General features: G+C 38.0%; 1 protein-coding gene across 2 annotated transcripts in view; it reads right to left on the bottom strand.

Annotated features, from left to right (window-relative positions):
* Window positions 1-19,377, bottom strand: part of DIAPH3 (diaphanous related formin 3) — a 252,444-nt gene that overhangs the window by 69,768 nt on the left and 163,299 nt on the right. For both annotated transcript variants that reach the window (XM_068929688.1, XM_068929689.1), the window contains one exon: window positions 15,636-15,771. In XM_068929688.1, coding sequence (XP_068785789.1) covers window positions 15,636-15,771 — 136 coding nt within the window. The remainder of the gene's footprint in view (window positions 1-15,635; window positions 15,772-19,377) is intronic.

Genomic DNA, 19,377 nt, shown 5'->3' with positions numbered 1-19,377 from the left:
ATATCATTAGCTATACTGTTTCAAAGTGAGAGTAGCGCAACAAGATTCTTTTGGACTAAAAAACCCTCTCATTTTACAATTCACCATAACTATCTAAAGATAAACTAAAACGTCAAATTTATGTCAGGACTACAGAAGTTCACTTTAGTAGAGAACAACTTCTAATACTATTTCTGTTTCCTCTTTCAAGGAATCAAGGTTATTTTCAGTTACTTTTAAAAAATCTGTGTATTTATTTACTCTAAGAAATAAGAAGGAAACTTCAGAACAACAAAACCAAGAATTCTTCAATGTGCTTTCTGTCAACGTTGACTGCTCTGTCTATGCAGTCAAGAGATTTCTCTACAAGGAGCTAGACTGTCAGTTTCCACTGGGATCTAATTTGTGACATGGCAATTACATACATCTTTTCATTACTAACTGAAAGAATCAGCTCCTACAGTCAGCTTCTGAATACTCACAGAATCACACAGTAGTTGGGGTTGGAAGGGACCTCTGGAGATCATCAAGTCCAGCCCATGCAGGGTGACCTAGAAAAGGTTGTCCTGGACTCTGTCGAGATGGCTTTTGAATATCTCCAAGGACAGACATGCTACCACCTCTCTGGGAAATCTGTTCCAATGTTTAACCTCCCTCACAGTAAAGAAATTTTTACTTACATCCAGATAGAACTTCCTGTGTTTCAGTTTGTGCCCGTTGCCTCTTGTCCTGTTGCTGGGTACCACGGAAAAGAGTCTGGCCCCACCCTCTCAACACCCTCTCTTCAGATACTTGTACACACTGGTAAGGTCTCTGCTGAGCCTTCTCTTCTCCAGGCTAAACAGTCCCAGCTCTCTCAGCCTCCCATCATAAGAGAGATGCTCCAGTCCGTTAATCATCTTTGTGGCCCTTTACTGGACTCAATCTAGTATGTCCATGTCTCTCTTGTGGTGGGGAGTCCAGACCTGGACCCAGCACTCCAGGTATGTCCTCGCTAGGGCTGAGTAGAGGGGAAGGATCACCTCTGTCAGGCTGCTGGCAATGCTCCTCCTAATGCAGCCCAGAATAATGTTTTATTAAGCATCATCTAAAATTAAAACTGCTCAACTTTGATAAATGTGTACAATGAAAATAAGACCTTAATATTTCATACAGGCAACAAAATAAAAAGGTTGCAAAAACTGGCAGGCTACTCATCTTTATATCATCTTGGAAGTACCTCCAGATACCATGGTAGCACTCAACCTTTTATATCATTCAAGAACAGGCCTGGAGTGTTGAAGCTGCTGTTCTTGTTTGAAGAATAAAGCCCTAAACTCACACTGTAGTAGATACTAAAATGAATACTATTCTTTTCAATTATTTTTTTAACTAGAATAGAAACTGCTTTTTCTCTCTTTATCTTGACATATAATTAAGGTTAGATATATTATACCCAACTTCTGATCAAGTCCAGTCTAATCCCTTTGTAGCCTTCTTGCAGGTTGAACTACATCATGTATTGAATAAAAATTTTGAGTGAAGTGAATGAATGTGAGGCTTTGGATAGCACATGTGGAGATTTTCCTCACTATCCACACAAGACAGAGAAGAGGATATACCTTTTAACTTGGTTAATGCTGTATCTTTTCTCTCAAGATACCATAACTCTTAAGCATGGATTAGAGAGAGTTAAAAAAAAAAAAAATCATAAGTAAATAACTTTTTTTCCTACTTCAAGAGCTTCACTGTATACTTATTTGTATTATGATTGCATGTAAGCAGTACCACCCACAAAGCAATGTTTAGCTGACTTGAGGCTCCTATCTGAGTAAGAACTGAAGGACCAGTCTCCTAATAAAGGCATGAGAGGAAGCTTTAGAGAAGTATAAACCTCCAGGAAATAGACTGCAGAGAAAGAGACAATTTAAGCAATCAATGCAGGCATAAGCTCTAATGGTTGGAAATGGTTCCATCTTTTCAGTTTCACATAGATTCTAAGGTGGATAGATTCTGTGAAGTATTCATTGTGCTGATGTACACAACTTCTAGATCTCTCAGTCTTATATATGAATAAGTGAGGAGATTTTATGAAGGGATTTAAATTGTCAATATAAAAATGCAAGGCAATCAATGTCCAGAGAAAGTAAGATTTCAGAATGTGCAACGATGTGCCTTATGGGAGGGGAACCTCTTGACTCCAATGAAATTCAGACATAACCGTACACAGGAATTTTGGGTGGATGTTAAGGTTAGCTCTGACCAGAAAATGCACAGTATACAGAGAATTAATCATAAAGCCTTCCTTGAACTCAATCTATCTTTCTAGCAAAAGCCAACAGAAGTTTCTTATTCTTATCAGGCTTCAGCCAGGAAGATCACTATTCACTTATTTTGTCTTTCCTCAGAAGTGACTTCTGGCAAAAGACAAATACTAGCCCTTCCAGAAAGGAAAAAATAAGTGTGTACCTCACAGAAATCACAGAAACAGTCTGCTCCAGATGAGCACATTTCTTACTGATGCCCAAAACAACGAAGTAAGCCTTTGCTAGTGCTTCAGACTCCTAGGCAGGTGTATTATAAAAAGGTATGACTTTGTCTAATGATTGATGCATCCATTGCATAAGTCTTCTGACTGGGTACAGGGAGCTTCAGCCCGCTTACTTTGCTATTGCTGAAATTGTGCCACCACTGAACTATCAGAAAGTGTGTTTACAAATAGATAGATTTTGACTCTGAGCATGTGAATGAAAGTTTGCCCCAGACTCCAAAGAGTTTAAAACAGGTGAAATGCAAACTATGTATCCATCCTTCATGATTCTTTACAGAGAGCAGTTCCTTACAAATCTGTTGTTGAAATTAAAGTTGGTTGCTACACCATTTCAACTTCCATAAGATGGTTCATACCAAGGAAAGTCAAATGATAAAATGGGGTTTTAAAAGTTGTTCTGTACCACAGTGAAAAAAATACTTCAGTGATGTGATCCAACTGAGATGCAGAAGTAGGTATCTTAGAATTTCTCTTTTAAGTAATAGGAGTGATAGTGAAATCATCTGAATCTTGAACTTTGTGATAAAAATGTGCAATTTTCTGATGGTCATCCTGAGCCTATAGCTTTTATTCTTTCTGTGACACCAGAAAATAGCCATTGTAAAACCACTTTCCCTTAGAGATCATCCAGAATCATTTATATTGAGAAGTGAAGGTTGGGGGCAGCCTTGGCTGCAGTGACCATGAGATGGTGGAGTTCAGGATCCTACGAGGAGGGAGCAGGGCAATGAGTAGGATTGCAACGCTGGACTTCAGGAGAGCTGACTTTGGCCTCTTCAGGGACCTACTTAGGGGAATCTCCTGGGATAGGGCCCTAGAAGGAAGAGGGGTCCAAGAAAGCTGATTCATATTCAAGCATCACTTCCTCCAGGCTCAAGAGCAGTGCATCCCTCTGAGGAAGAAGTCCAGCAAAGCGGGCAGGAGACCTGCATGGATGAGCAAGGAACTCCTGGCAAAACTCCAACAGAAGAAGGAAGTCTACAGAATGTGGACAAGGGGACAGGCCACTGGGGAGGAATACAGGGACATTGTCAGAGCGTGCAGGGATGCGACAAGAAAGGCTAAGGCCCAGTTGGAATTAAATCTGGCAAGGGATGTCAAGGACAGCAAGAAGGGCTTCTTCAAATACACCAATAGCAAAAGGAAGACTAGGGAAAATGTGGGCCCGCTGCTGAATGGGGCGGGTGCCCTGGTGACAAAGGAAACAGAGAAGGCAGAGTTATTGAATGCTGCCTTTGCTTCCGTCTTCACTGCTAAGGTCAGTCCTCAGGAATTCCAGACCTTGGAGGCAAGAGAGGAAGTCTGGAGAAAGGAAGACTCTCCCTTGGTTGAGGAGGATCAGGTGAGAGATCATTTCGGCAAACCTGAAACCCACTAGTCCATGGGCCCCGATGAGATGCACCCACGAGTGCTGAGGGAGCTGGCGGATGTTATCGCTAGGCCACTCTCCATCATCTTGGAAAGGTCCTGGAGAAGAGGAGAGGTGCCTGAGGCCTGGAAGAAAGCCAATGTCACGCCAGTCTTCAAAAAGGGCAAGAAGGAGGAGCCAGGAAACTACAGGCCTGTCAGCCTCACCTCCATCCCGGGAAAGGTGATGGAACAGCTCCTCCTGGAGGTCCTCACTAAGCATGTGGAGGACAAGAAGGTGATCAGGAGTAGTCAGCATGGATTCACCAAAGGGAAATCAGGCTTGACCAATCTGATAGCCTTCTATGACGGAATGAGTGGCTGGGTAGATGAGGGCAGAGCAGTGGATGTTGCCTCCCTGGACTTCAGCAAGGCTTTTGACTCTGTCTCCCATCACATCCTCGTAGGTAAGCTCAGGAAGTGTGGGCTAGATGAGTGGACAGTGAGGTGGATTGAGAACTGGCTGGATGGCCGAGCTCAGAGGGTTGTGGTGAATGGCGCAGAGTCAAGTTGGAGGCCTGTGGCTAGTGGTGTCCCCCAGGGGTCAGTGCTGGGTCCAGTCTTGTTCTATATATTCATCAATGACCTGGAGGAAGGGACAGAGTGCACCCTCAGCAAGTTTGCTGATGATACTAAACTGGGGGGAGAGGCTAACACACCAGAAGACTGTGCTGCCATTCAGAGGGACCTGGACAGGCTGGAGAGCTGGGCGGAGAGGAACCTCATGAAGTTCAACAAAGGCAAGTGCAGGGTCCTGCACCTGGGGAGGAATAACCCCACGCAGCAGGACAGGCTGGGGGTTGACCTGCTGGAAAGCAGCTCTGCCGAGAAGGACCTGGGAGTGCTGGTGGACAACAAGTTAAACATGAGCCAGCAGTGTGCCCTTGTGGCCAAGAAGGCCAATGGTCTCCTGGGGTGCATTAGGCAGAGTGTTGCCAGCAGGTGGAGGGAGGTGATCCTGCCCCTCTCCTCAGCCCTGGGGAGGCCTCACCTGGAGTACTGGGTCCACTTCTGGGCTCCCCAGGACAAGAGAGACATGGCACTCCTGGAGAGAGTCCAGCGAAGGGCTACCAAGATGATTAGAGGGCTGGAGCACCTCTCCTATGAAGAAAGGCTGTGAGAGCTGGGCCTGTTCAGCCTGGAGAAGAGAAGATTGAGAGGCAATCTCATAAACGTGTACAGGTATCTGAAGGGGGAGTGTCAAGAGGATGAGGCCAATCTCTTCTCCGTGGTGCCCAGCAACAGGACAAGAGGCAATGGGCAGAAACTGAACCACAGGAAGTTCCATCTGAAGCTGAGAAAAAACTTCTTCACTGTGAGGGTGACAGAGCATTGGACCAGGTTGCCCAGAGAGGTGGTGGAGTCTCCTTCGCTGGAGATATTCAAAACCCGTCTGGATGCGATCCTGGGCAATGTGCTCTAGGTGACCCTGCTTGAGCAGGGAGGTTGGACTAGATGATCTCCAGAGGTCCCTTCCAACCTAAACGATTCTGTGATTCTGTAATATCCAAAAAAAAGTTCACCAGAGCAAGTTTTGCAGAAAAAGTTCTCTGAAAAATTTTCCTGAGGGAAATGAGAGTTACAGAAAAATAAATTAAATGCTAAGCCTTTGAAGTGGTATAACCCCAAGGGTTGATATTAGGGTCAATTCTGTAATGTCTTCATTAATGACCTGGATGATGGGACAGAGTGCACCCTCAGCAGTTTTGCATATAATACAAAATTTGAAGGGAATAGCTGATATACACCAGATGGCTGTGCTACCACTCAGAGGGACCTCAGAGGGCTGAAGAAATGGGCAGACAGGAACTTAATGAAATTCAGCAATGGGTAGTGAAAAGTCCTGCCCCTAGGTAGGAATAAGCTCATGCACCAGAACAGGCTGGGGATCAACCAGCTGCAGAGCAGCTTTGCAAGGAACCTGGTGGATAAGTTGAACATGAGCTAGCAGTGTCCACTTGTGAAAAGGAAGGCCAACAACATCTTCAGCTGCATTAGGCAGAGCTTTGCCAGCAGGTCAACAGAGGTGATCCCTCCACTGTTCTCAGCACTGGTGAAACCACATCTGGAGTGCTAGGTCCAGTTCTGTTTTCCTCAGTACAAGATAGACATGGACTTATGGTCCAGTAAGTGCAGTCAAGGAGTTCAGAGGGATATTATCAGTATGTATAAATGCCTGTTTGGAGAAACTAAAGAAGGTAGAGTTAGACTCTTCTCAGTGGTGCGTAGTGGATAGATAAGAGGCAATGGGCACAAAATTGACATACAAGAATTCAATTTAAACATTAAAAAAAAAAAAAATTATAGTGACACTTGTCAAGCGCTGAAACATGTTTCCCAGGCAGGTTGTGGAGTGTGGATGTCCATCCTTGGAGATATTCAAAAGCCATCTGGACATGGCCATAAGCAACCTTTTCTAGGTCACCCTACTTGAGCAGGGAGTTGGACTAGATGATCTCCACAGGTCCCTTCCAACCTCAACCATTCAGTGATTCTGTGAGTCTCAGAATTCTATGTTAAACCTCTAGCTCTTAAGATAATACTTTTATGATAATAGTTTTAGAATCCTACATCCAAAAAATATTTCTAGGAGACTAGAAACTGAATGGAGGGTGAAAAAGCTGAATGGAGGATGAAAAATGAGTCATCGCCTGTCAATTTTCCATTGATTTGGTTATAAGCATTATTGCCAAAGCTGTGCTAATTATGTAGTATTTAGTTAAGACAATCAGTGTACAAAATCCTGTTTTCCTTCAAAATTAGTTTGAAATTAGCTGTGAAGTAGTCAGACAAGTCTATAAACACAATTCTGTTCGCTGTTACTGTATTCCTGAAGCAACAACAAAAGCATACTGTGAAACTTATCTATTACATCAGTCACTTTCACTCAATTCAGAATGTTCTTTACAACAATAGCAAAACAAAGAACACATACGGTCACCCAAGAGCAATCGAGACCACCATCTCTGGAGAAGCTATAACAAAAAAGGATGTCAGAGAAAATGCAGATTGTATTTTATGAGCAAACTTACATGATTGACAGTGATAAGAACTATTAGATGAAGGAAAGAAACTTAATGGATTCCTCACTTGCTCATTCTTTGCTTCATGTGAAAATAGCTTTGCAATAGGGACAAATCTGCACAGATCACTGTCCTTGATGTGGAAACTGTATAATTTTAGTGGCTATTGTTCTAAAGCAACACTAGAGTCGAGAGAAGAACATTAGAAATAATTTGCTTTGTCTAGCAAGATAGTTAGCTGCAAATACCCAAATCAGGAAACAGCTTTTCAAATTTTATACAGATTTTGAAATTCTGAGTATCAATACTGAGGCAAAAATGGAGTGAAATAATGGAACTCCATTAAGGAACTCCGTGCAAAGGTAAGCCCCTTCTATAAAAGCCTGCAGATGATCCTTAGCCCGGACTCCTCTTTCCTAAGGTAGAAAGTGAAAGGAAAGACACACACAAAGTCCCTCTATACAATAGATAACAAAGATACACTTTAGCATTATTTTAAAATAAAATCCCAACCCTTGAGATAAAAATCTAAAGACTCAGAGACTTAAGGAACACAAACAACTTGTAGGTTATGGAGAAAAAAGAAATCTACAGTGGAAACTCTAAACATGGCTAACATCAAAAAGAAGTTATATTTCTACTAAGTCCACAAAGATAGTAACTAAAAATCTGAAAATGAAATAGTTTATCTCCGTGTGTTCCTACTCTCACCCACTCAGCAATACAGTATATTCTAATAATTACATATTGCATTCGCTGATGATAATATTAACTTTAAAGATGTATCCTTCTTATAATCCCTTTTCTGTTCTCTGGGGATACTCTGCTTTTTATGTAGAAAAAAGTCCAAAACCACTGAAGTAAGCAAAATGCTAAGTTTTAGTTATTTATATTTAATCACAACTAAAAGAGATAAACCTTATGCACTGTTATCTAAGATTAAGATCTGATTTAGCAGCTGCTAGTGAGAACACCAAGTCAGCTATGTACAAAGAGGTTAGTTCAATAAATGTTACTGCTTATGCATTATTTTTCCGTTTTCTCTACACATCACAGCTCCAACTTAGATGATACTGAAAAAAATGCAATCAGTTTTTCAGACTAGTCAAAATCTAGTATTTCCACTAGTGTTGTTTTACAGAAGAGGAATTAAAAAAAAAACCCTATTCAAGACATTTTAACTACAATTTCACTTCAGAATTACTTACAAGCAGCCAGAACGACTCCATTGGCATTCTTAAGGGAAATTAGTTTTGTATAAGAATATCGGTAGCTGAATATAATATATGTGGGTGGGTGTGTATGAATATGTTGTCTCTTGGTTACTGTATGCCTCTGAAGGAGGTCTTTGCGCATAGGAAGAGATATCACTATTCTTATTCTGATTTTATTGGTTGTTTACAAATTTGAAGTTACATACTATGATCACTCACATTGCAAACTGTATTACAGAGAAGAAGGACTGAAGAAACTTTAAAATATATATAATTTCTCACTTGTGGAGTGAGAAAATTCTGTTTGGATTACACGACTGGGCTTAGTCACAGGAAAGCTTCTACACAGTTTTGGGTAGGCAAGATCATTTTTGCATAGAGGTTATGAGTGCAAAAGAATAGCCAGAAGGACCAGATCAAAGGTCCAACTAGCCCTGCATTCTCAATCCATTAGTAGCCAGAAGCAAAAAATCTATAAAAAGGACAAGGTAACATGTAATGACATTCCCCAGAATGTCTCCAGCAGTGTATGATTCAAAGACTTTGTATCTGCATTTAATAACTCTGAGAAGATAGAAGCTGCCCACAGAAATCAAGCATCTTCTGGCAGCAAGCTTCAGAACAAGAATATTTTGGTATGCAGTAGCAACACTCCACTTCTGTAGAACCACTGAGGTATTGCTGAGTGAAGATAAGAGTCATACTGAGCAGCACAACAACAGAGGCAGCAGCAGAGTCCGTTTGAAGGAAGAGTCAGAAGCATGACCTTCTTTTCTGCTCACTTTCCAACAATGCCAAAGGAGGTTCTTGGCTCTTTTACTGCCTCGGACTAAGGAAAGGAAAAATGAAGCATACCCTCCAATGCTTTGGTAAGGATATTTATTCCTCCCTTCCTTTCCTACTGGAGAGGAGAAACTTTTGATGATTCAGAAAAAAGAATAAAAGCATTTACGCTTAGTAGAAGTGAAAGTATAAAGATAGATGTCTGTGTTCCTTATGGTGGAGAGGTGAAGTAGTATTTGCAGCAAGAAATACTTACTCAACCCAAAATCTACTGCCTGCATGTCTACCAAATGTTAGAGCTCTTAATCCTAAAGATAGCCCCAAAGATTGTTTTTATTGGTATGCCATTTTAGGTTTGCAGTATTCTTTTCACATTTCTTTAGAGATTATCATACTACAACATAAATGAAAATTCTTATGAGAAAATTTATCTACAGACATTACTTTAACAGGCTTTAATTTTTTCCAACAGTTCTGTTTATTTTAACTGATTACTTATATGTCTCCCAACTGCTGCTACTGCTGCTATTATTTATTCTTTTTGTGGCTTTGTATAAACCAGTTTCTGAACTACTTTCAGCTACTATCTCCACAGGTTTCATTTCTATATGTACTTTTCAGATAGGAAAAATCTCAAAATAAATGTTTTTTCTCCCAAAACTCACGTTCTTTTGGAGCTTATACTTAGTACAAATGCACAGTATCTGCAGCACTCTGAGCCCATGGATTGCCAGTAAGTGCAGGAACTACATCTACATGTTTCAGAAGTTTTAGCACCTTTGAGATCTTGTTAGAATATGGCTTCTGACTATTAGTTTTGTTTTTTTTTTTAATTATACACATTCAGATCAATTCTATTTTCTGTGCATTAAAAGAATATCTAATTCCCTGAATATCCTACAGCGTGAGACTTAAAAAGGTTTTGCTGAGTCTCATCTTTTAGCGTGGCTTCTGCAAATGTACTGAACATTGTTTCTCAGAACACTTTTTTTTTTTTTTTTTGAACCTACCTGTATATTATGGTTTGTTATATCATTTTCAAGTTCTTGAGGGAATATCTGCTTAGTAATTTTCCCAGATTTATGCTCTATTTTCAAACAATAAAATTGCCCCTGAAAAACCAAGCTCCGTATTTAGCCACATATCAGCTGACGCCTCCTTTCCTGTGGATTCGTAGTCAACTTCTTTCATAACTAGCTTCTTATGTATACTTTGTTTTTTTTGTTTTTAAATGGATACAAAGAAAAGTGAGATCAAGCTGGTTATGAGCTTAGCGTCAACCATCCGCTAAGCGTTAATATTAGTAAGTACTGACTAGACAACTGTCCCACAGTTCTTTCTGCCCATTGTTACTTAAGAGAAAAAGTTAAGACTCCTCAAAAAAAATATTCAAAACATCTATTTAAATGCACAGAATCTAGTAATAATCCTATTATTGTCTTAAAAGCGGTGATTTTCAGGAAAGTAGCCTGGCAGATATATTAAAGCAACAAAGTTACAAGCTTGTGTTAGAAACTACTGATGCCATAACATAAACAAATTTTCACAATCTTCCACACTTGCAGTCCCTCACCCCCCTCAGAGGAAAGAACACTATGTTTCTTTGTTTCTGTGACACCTGGAGAAGATCATTTGAAAGAGAAGTATTGATTCTCTCTTCCAAACTTGAAGAACTAATAAAATAGTCTTGAGCTGGGGAGGAAAAATTGGGTTTTTGAGGGTCACTAATATTGGCAGGCCTTTTTAATTTCAAAATTACACTTTATCTGATGGAATCAGCATTGTAATTACTTAATTATATGTCCTGTTTTCATTGATGAAACTGCCAGTGCTGGGATCTGTGGTACATTTTTGTTTTACAGAATATTATATGCCTAATGAAAATATCCATATTCATTACTGCCTGCTAAGTTGTGAAGTAAGAAAACTTTTGAGGAAAAAAAAAAAAAGAAAACTAAGACACTCTTAAAGATTTTGTTAAACACACATTTTTTTTTCCAAAAAACAGATAAACTACATACAACTTCTGAAAAAAGAAACTCTGCAAAACTGACTGCAAATGAAATCATGACTGTTTAAATCAACCAAAATATGGATTTAAAATCAGTGAATCGTGATAAAAGTGAAACTGAGTAACAGAAACAAAGTCATATTCTCAGTTGGAAATCAGATGTTTAAGAGATCATTCTGGCATCACTTCACTGCTTTTGCGTAAGAAAGGGCAGCCTTTCTAAATAGCCTCTGATTAAAGTGGCTTGTTACTTAAGTAGTATTCAAAGACATACACAATGAAGATGCCACAGTGATGGAGCTCTCAATTATATTACCATAAACTTAGCTGGTGTTATCACAGTTATACACTATGATAAGATCAAAATAATTGATTGGTGTGCTTTCTACTGAGAATCTGAATAGCATGAGAAAGTACGTCTCTGAATGTTAATAGTAAGCAGACAAGTGGCATTTACATAAAGATCCCCTTCCGCTGGCTGTTTACCTTTGGAACTACAGTATGAGATAGTTGGAACTGGCTTCACAGAAATAAGTACAGCAATCTTATTTACAAAGCATCTCATGATGAATATCACTTTGTATCCCAGAGAGCATTTAGAGGACAGATTTTATTATCATAAATTTCAAAAGAGCAAATATCATTCAACGTTTAGATGTTCAAAGTTTTGACTAAGTTCCAAATACTTTTCAAGTTAGCAGGGCACTGCAAAGAAAATATGGAGCTGCTATTTTTATTATGTAAACTTAAGACAATCAGCCTATTACAAATGCAAACCATTTGAGCCTTGATTATTAGGACACATGTATTACTATCTGAGCTGCGAAACAGAGATTCAAAATGTCAAAATATTAAAATTCACAAGGATCTGGATCTGACACTTGGGTTCAGATCCAAATCTGTGAAAAACACTTGCAAGAAGTCAACTTATTCCATATATAATAACAACAACCTATGGTCCTTTAAGCAGAGACCCAAATTTATGTCATTATGATGCCTACCTACAATTTGTATTCAGAAAAATATTATAGGTATTTTACAAAGCACAAAATATTGATATAAATATTTATATTTGAAACAAAAATCTTCAAGTGGAAAATTTCTTGAAGATTTAACATATAGGATAAATATATAACTAATTTAGGAAATGACCATATAAACACCAAATTTGGGGTAACAGTATTTCAAAGGCAGTCTAATGCACAGGTGCTTGTTATTGCATCTGCAGTGATAATAAATGTGAGGTTACCAGTTGTAGTCTAGACGGTCAAGATGTTGCTTGTATGTCCAAATTGCAACATGGACTAAATAAGACAATTACAGCTTGTGAGAAGTTTGGTGTATTGTAGGAGCACCTTGGTTTTCCGTTTGTGGAAAACATTGATTATCAGTGGTGATATTGCTGTATTTACCCAAAAGAAAAACAGTATCCTTTTCCCTCAAGTAGCATAGTATAATTGTACAAGCATTTTGTACTCACTAGCCCAGACAAACAGCATTGCCACTGCTAGTAATAGTCCACAGGCCTTACGCTAACTGCGCCTTATGCTAACCGCGCAAAGGCCCTAGCCTGGCCTATTAGGTTTGTTATCAGCTGGCTCTAAGAACTTGATTTGGGAACCAGAGCCTGATATCAGGTGTTTCTTGTTATGATACACAGTTTAAGCATTGGTTAGCAGCTGAGGTCTTGAATCTGTGGGCACAGGTTGAAGGCAGAGGCTCTAGATCCATAAACAAGTCACTGATGATCAATTAAAGGTTACTGAAAAGAAACAGAACCTCAAGAGCTGGGAAAAGACTGCTTCTGCATTAAGAAAAGAAGCAGCAGCAACAGGGGGAAAAAAATCCAGCTGACGGCACTGCTGTGGCCTGGGAACACCCCATCAAGTATCTTGCATCATATAATTCAGGGACTGAAAACAAGGCCTAGGAATTATCTAGAAACATCCATCCATGTCTAGAAACCATCCTATTAAAGGATGGGAGGAGGGACAGAGAAAGGGGGAAGAGAGGGGAGAGAAGGAAGAGAAGAGGTGCACTTCAGTTCTAACTCACTTTGCTGAAGAATGCTTGAGCTTGGCCGTGTCATCTTGTTCAATAAGCCTGACAGACATTATTGCTAACTATACAGCATTAGCTCTGTGATACTGTATATTTGCATCTGATTTTGGACACAAGTGTTAAAAACCAACTAGTCTGAAAATGCAGTGATAGTGATTGGTAGTAAGAACTAAGTCATAGTGATAATGATAAATAACGTGCAAGAACAAACTATTAGCAGAAAGGATGCAGTTAATGATTGTCAATCCAGTAAGATTTTTGTTCTAAAATTTAAGAAATGGTTAAACTCAGAAGTGGCATACAGCACAGTGTGATAAACAGGCATTCCTAACATTCAAGTCATTTTCAGTTAAAAACTTCTTTTGCTGAAGAGTTTGAAGAGTGCGGATGCAGGGTACATTATGAGCTGCTCACTGAAAAAATATCTTGAAGAAACAGTTTATGTATATAGACTATAGTTTTCTCTTCAAGTATGTATCTATCTGAATTCCATAAAAGGTAACTGGCAAGCAGCATCACTCTCAAATGGTGAGATCAAGAAGCTTTCAGCTGCTTCATTCCAACAATTGAAGTAACGATTTTACAAATCTAACATCTGATATAGTCACCATAAAAAGAGATAATATGTAGCAAAAAAACAGTTGCACTCTACACTGTCACACTCCATATAAGAGTGTTTTGGTATTTTGATAGACATTTGACAACAGGTCAAATGGAATATTTTTGTGACTGATTTACAGGTTCTCCTACATAAGACTTAGCCTTTCAGTAACCAATTATAGCTAAACAAAAGAAAAAAAAATGTTTCAAAGTCTGTGTTACTACTGGAGCAGGACTAGAGTAACATTATGCCTCCTAGTAGTTATGGTTTTGATAACAAGTATAAAGAAAGGAAAAATAAAAACAAACATCACCCCCCATCCCTGCACTCGCACATGCACTTTACAGATTGTTGTTCCTGTGCGTTCTGACAAAAAAATCTACCACAGGTACTACCACAGCCAGAATACTGTTTTTTTAGTAGACTTTTAAAAACAATGATTCAAACAACACAGGAAACCTTACAAGGACTTCTGCAAACAAAAAAAAATCAGTACAGCAGATGCCAACTTACTGAGGATCAGACTCAAGACATTTATAACTTCAGGTCACCCTAACATCATGTTTTTCCACTGCTGCTGTTTAGATCAGTCATTCTAGACTGGACCTTAAGTGGCTGCTAACAAGACCAAGAAACCTCTTTCCATGCATTTCTTTGATCTAATCAAAAAGCAAGCTACTAACAGACAAACCAGCATTTTCAATCAATGACTTATCTGATTTGTGGATGACAAATACGTAATTCCTAGCCACATCACTGGAAGCAGTAGGTTTAGCAACCAGAATCACACATATGCACGTGGACAAATGACTCAGAGGTCATTTGAACATCTGAACTTGTTCTCTGGAAAGTCTGAACACAAAATCATGAAGAATAAGGCTAGAGAGGAGCTTTAGCTTTCCCAAAAGCACTATCAATCGTATGTACAGCATTCCTTAGGGAAGAATGTCTAACCTGTTTTGAAATGCTTCCAACAACACATGAATATAGATACCTATTTTGCACTTTCCTAATCTTCTGGAGCTTCTTCTATATTCCATGAGCTTTAAAAAGATAATCACTGATAATTTTCTGATTGGGTCTTGCATTTACTTCGAGAGAATTAGAAATGCTGTGTTCAGAGGACTTCCAACTGAAGAGGAAGCTTTAGCCTCATACCTCATGACATGCATGTACTTCTGAAAATAAATCAAAGACCTACTTGGTCTAAGAATCTCTGAAATTAAATACACCTACTACTATGGCTATTAGTGAAACACAGAAGACAACCATTTATGCCAAAGGTACCTACCGGGGTTTGAGCGGAGAACTGTTTAACAATATCTGTGCGGAAAAAAATGAAAGCGGCTCATGGTAATTTACACAGTAAGTCATATATCATTCTGAAGGAATCCAGAAGAGATTAAAAACTTAACAGTATGGAGGATCAGACATCATCTTTAGTAAGAGAGAACTCAGTGTCTGGTCTTTTTTGGTACAAAAGACAACACAGCATAAATGAATAAATTTAAAAGAAACTCTAACCGTGGGTTTTTTTAAGGTGTTTCAATAGAGATCTATTGAAATAACAACTGACATACTCAAAGATGAATCTATACTACTTCGGGAAGGGCTATTGTCATAAAAAGAATAACAATGAATAGGTAGCCTTAGTTAAAAGAAAAGAATAAAATGGCTTTGTGATATGGAAACTGTCTTTGTTCTCAGGGAGCATAACGGATTCTCAGCGCAACTGAGATAATATTTGGTCACACAAGGTTCAATAGATTCTAATGGAAAAGAACTAAGCAATATTACAAGATCTAAAATAGCTTGTGGAAACTAGATAAACCTGAGACAAACTTGTAAACAAAAACAAATTTAAGAAACCTTTTGCTGTGAGCTTTAATTGCTGAAAATAAATCATTTATTCTGTCTTTTCTCCAAAACATATTGAGATAATGAAAAAAAAAAAAAAACAAAACCAGCTCAGGTTTTATTTCTAATAAAATGCCAGATAAAATGGGCTGTTTTCCACATTACTTACCTGTTTTCATTTCTAACAAGCGCTTTTTCTTTTGTTGCCTCTCTAATTTTTCTTTCTCTGCTTTCTCCTTGGCTATTCTAGCACGCCTCTGTTTTTCTTCTGCTTCCCTTCTTCTCATATTCTCCTTTACAGCTTGCTATGGAAATAAAAGTTCCATTAAAACTGAAGTCTTATCAAAAGTAATTTGAACCTTAAAAACAAAGAAAAACACATTAAAAAAAACATATCTTCCAACTAGCCTTAAATTATCAAGTCAAATAAATATTTTACATTCTATATTTAGTACGTTTTATTCAGAAGAATAAGCAAATTCAGAATAAATGCATTAGAAGCACATTAATTAGCCCCTAAATGGGAATATGTATCTCAGCAAAAGATAAAGTTTAAGAATACACATTAAGGTAGGAAGAAGTCAAAATATTTTAATTATCTTATTTCACAAAACTATAAATATTTGATACTACTTGTAGTTCTAGAACAGTTTTGAGATTTATTCTTTCTTCTCCTGCTACTACCCCCTAAAAAAGCAAGGCTGGTTGGGTGATTTAGCTGTGCATTTTTCTTTTTCTTAACCACAAACTTACTAATTCACTGGATTTATAAATTCTTGTCTTCTGGCTAATATCCAGATAATGTTGTTTACTTTGAGTATAAATAAGTACACCAAAGCTTCCAATGAAGCCAAAACAGACTAATCTGAGAATTTCACAGTTTTTAAATTAATATTTTGCATATATGGAAATCAAGCAAGTCACCTAATTGTGTCATAGTAAATTTTTAATAAAGCTATTTTAGGGATTACCTTTTAGTTACCTATATACACTGGTAAATTCAGTGCTTTACTGTGACGGCTCATATTAAATGAAAAATGAAATGCAGCTGGAATATACGTGCCAATTTCCCTCTGGAATCTCTCTTGCTTAAAACATATTTCTTTATATACTCATTCTCCTAGCTTGCTCTATTTCTATATAAAGTTTTAATTTTTCTTCTTCCTCCTCAAATTTTCCTAAATTTCTGTCTGTTAAATGATTCTGGTATAGGAGCGTTTTTTAAATATTATTTTAAATAAAATATTTAGAAGAAAAACAGATTTAGCCCATTATTCTTCACTGCAGAAAGCTTCTATTTTTGAAATTCAGTTACATGCAAAATCTCATCATTCATAACAGATCGAGGTATTCCCTCCTACAAAATGTCTAACATCTTCATAAGGTCTGAGGCAGACCCTGCATGCTTGCAAATGTAATCAATGCCTCATATTTTTTTTTGCAGAAAAGCACTCAGCTTGCGCTCAGAGAAAATTTAAGAACGTACTGAGGAGTAATATAAAAAGCATAGGTGCATATGGACTGCAGCAATATTTGCACAGGCATTGCTTATAGCATCACTCCAAAGGAGAAGTGATCAAAAAGAAGGAAAATATTCCTGCAAGTTTTGATGAAGTTTTGATGAACTTGCAGGCATGAAAAATAACACAGAAATTAAAGAACTCTTTAAACAAAGGAAAATCTTACTTCCACAGTGAAAAGGTAACTTTATGAAAAATTATAGAAGTAGACACCTTTTGCATATCATGACAAATTTTGTTTGCAGGACAGAGGTATTCTTGGGTTCTCTGCTGTGCTTCCCAGGATTATTTTTGACTTTTATTCAAGTTTTTGCATAATACAAAAGATAAATGCTCTAGGGACGAGAGAACAAATGTTAGCATGTTCTCTCATACTTGTATGTTCTAACTATATCACAGATTTATGCCCTTACAGAACCAGAAGAAAAGAAACCAAGTTAGTCTCACTTTTGCTGCAGAGCAACCTAGTTCCAACAGGAGTGAGGGGTTTCTATAGTCTAATGCTTTGGAGTACCACACCCAGCCTCCAGCCTGTCTCTAGCAGGGCACACACAGGTCTTCTATAGCCCTTGTGCCGTAATTTAAAATTCTAGGCTGATGTCTTGGATGCCATTTAAAACACCACTCCAAGATAGTAAGCGCTTCTATTGACAAGCTTCCTTTGAGAACTGCCTGTTCAACTAAACTTAGATGACTACTTACCATGAGTTAACAGCTCTCCAGACTCCACTACCTATATTGAATATGTATCTCCCTTGACTAGAACAGGAGTTTAGACATTTAAGTTCACATGTAGACCTACATTTAGAGGTCTATATTCTGGAGCCAAATTCTATCCTACACGTTCTCTATGTTTTTAACACAAAACATAGACACCTAATGTTCTGCAAACTGCTTATACCAAGAATAATCACAAACTTGATTGAGATGAACACACTTGTTGTTTCTCATGCTGTTTGCATTTCAAAACCTACATATTTTAATGCTAGTTCGCCTAAAATGCCTACAAAATTAGAGTGGTCTGACCACACCTACTACAGAAGTTACCAGCTTTGCTTGACAACAAAGGCAACTGACCTTGATCCTCCCACACCTACTGGTGACCTAAGCAGTCCTTCAGTTTGGAACTTTTAAAAAATTCAATAATTTTTCAGGAGTGAGTCTGAACACCTTTTGAGCTAAGAATTCCAGGATATCGAACACCTTCAGTTTCTGCCAGTAACCAACACCAAAGCTAAATAAATCTGAAAGTCAGATCTCAGCTGTCTGAAGCTAGGCACGTCAGAAATCTTTTCCAAAAAGACTGAAAACTGAGCAGCTACTCAATATTTTGCTTTAGTGTCACTAAATGATAAGTGGTTTCATACCTTATCTACACACCCTTTTTGCATAGCCCTCAAACTGTGCTCTGCAAGACAGAACTATTAGTTTTACTCAAGGTTTCTTCTATTATGCTCATCAATAATATCTAACTGTTTCAAAGCATTAATTAATCTATCTTTATAACACTTCTGCGAAGTTGAAGTTAGTATCAGTGCCGGTTTTACAGGCACAAAAGAGCAATATGCAACCACCACGTTGTGTCTACAAGTTGAGATTAACCTGAATATTTAGAAATCCCATCCTACCACATTTCAATTGAAGGTGTGTTTTAAACTTCAGAAATTAAATTCATTTGACTATTTCAGACTATTTAGCATTTGCACAGATCAGATCCCCGAGTTTCAACTTAGGTACTAAGCAAATAAGGAAAACAATCCATGTCCAAGTTTGAAAAATCTGGCATACTGTAACTTGCCAAGTAAGTTATTCTAATTGATGACAATGCCTTCTCAGTTTTTAGCTGTTGAACTCTTAAATAGCAGAGGCTTCATGAGTTCTAGTAACTTTGCCTAATATAGGTCAAACTTTAAGTCCTTTCTTCAAAGTAGATAGACATAGAAATTTCAAAGCCATTTTTAAATGTGTACAAAATAAGTATTTTTCCCTATCTACACTCTCTAGACCCATCTAGCTACCTAATAATAACATCTATTTTTTCAAACATAATTAAAACATCAACCTCCCCCCCCCAAAAAAAACAAAAAAAATTCCCAACTTAAAAAAAAAAAAAAAAAGATTTCAAGTTTTCCCCTTTCAGGTTATATATACACATGGGAGGCTCAGTTTTAAATTACACCTGTTATTTAAAGTTTCCTGCTCTTTCAGAAAGAAAGAATCTGCAAATAATTCAAATTTCAAAACCCGTTATCCTTACCTGGCAGTATTTAGGATGTGGAAAGTAAAATTTCTTACATGAATATCAAATGTCATTTGAGAATCGGGAAAATTATTTTTAGTCTGCTCAATAACTGAATGACTATACAAATAATTTCTAAGAAACAACAACTT

This window comes from Struthio camelus, chromosome 1, assembly GCF_040807025.1.
Source record: "Struthio camelus isolate bStrCam1 chromosome 1, bStrCam1.hap1, whole genome shotgun sequence".
Lineage (NCBI taxonomy): Eukaryota > Metazoa > Chordata > Aves > Struthioniformes > Struthionidae > Struthio > Struthio camelus.
The sequence above is the reverse complement of the archived record's forward strand: the minus strand, read 5'-3'. Positions and strand labels throughout refer to the sequence as shown.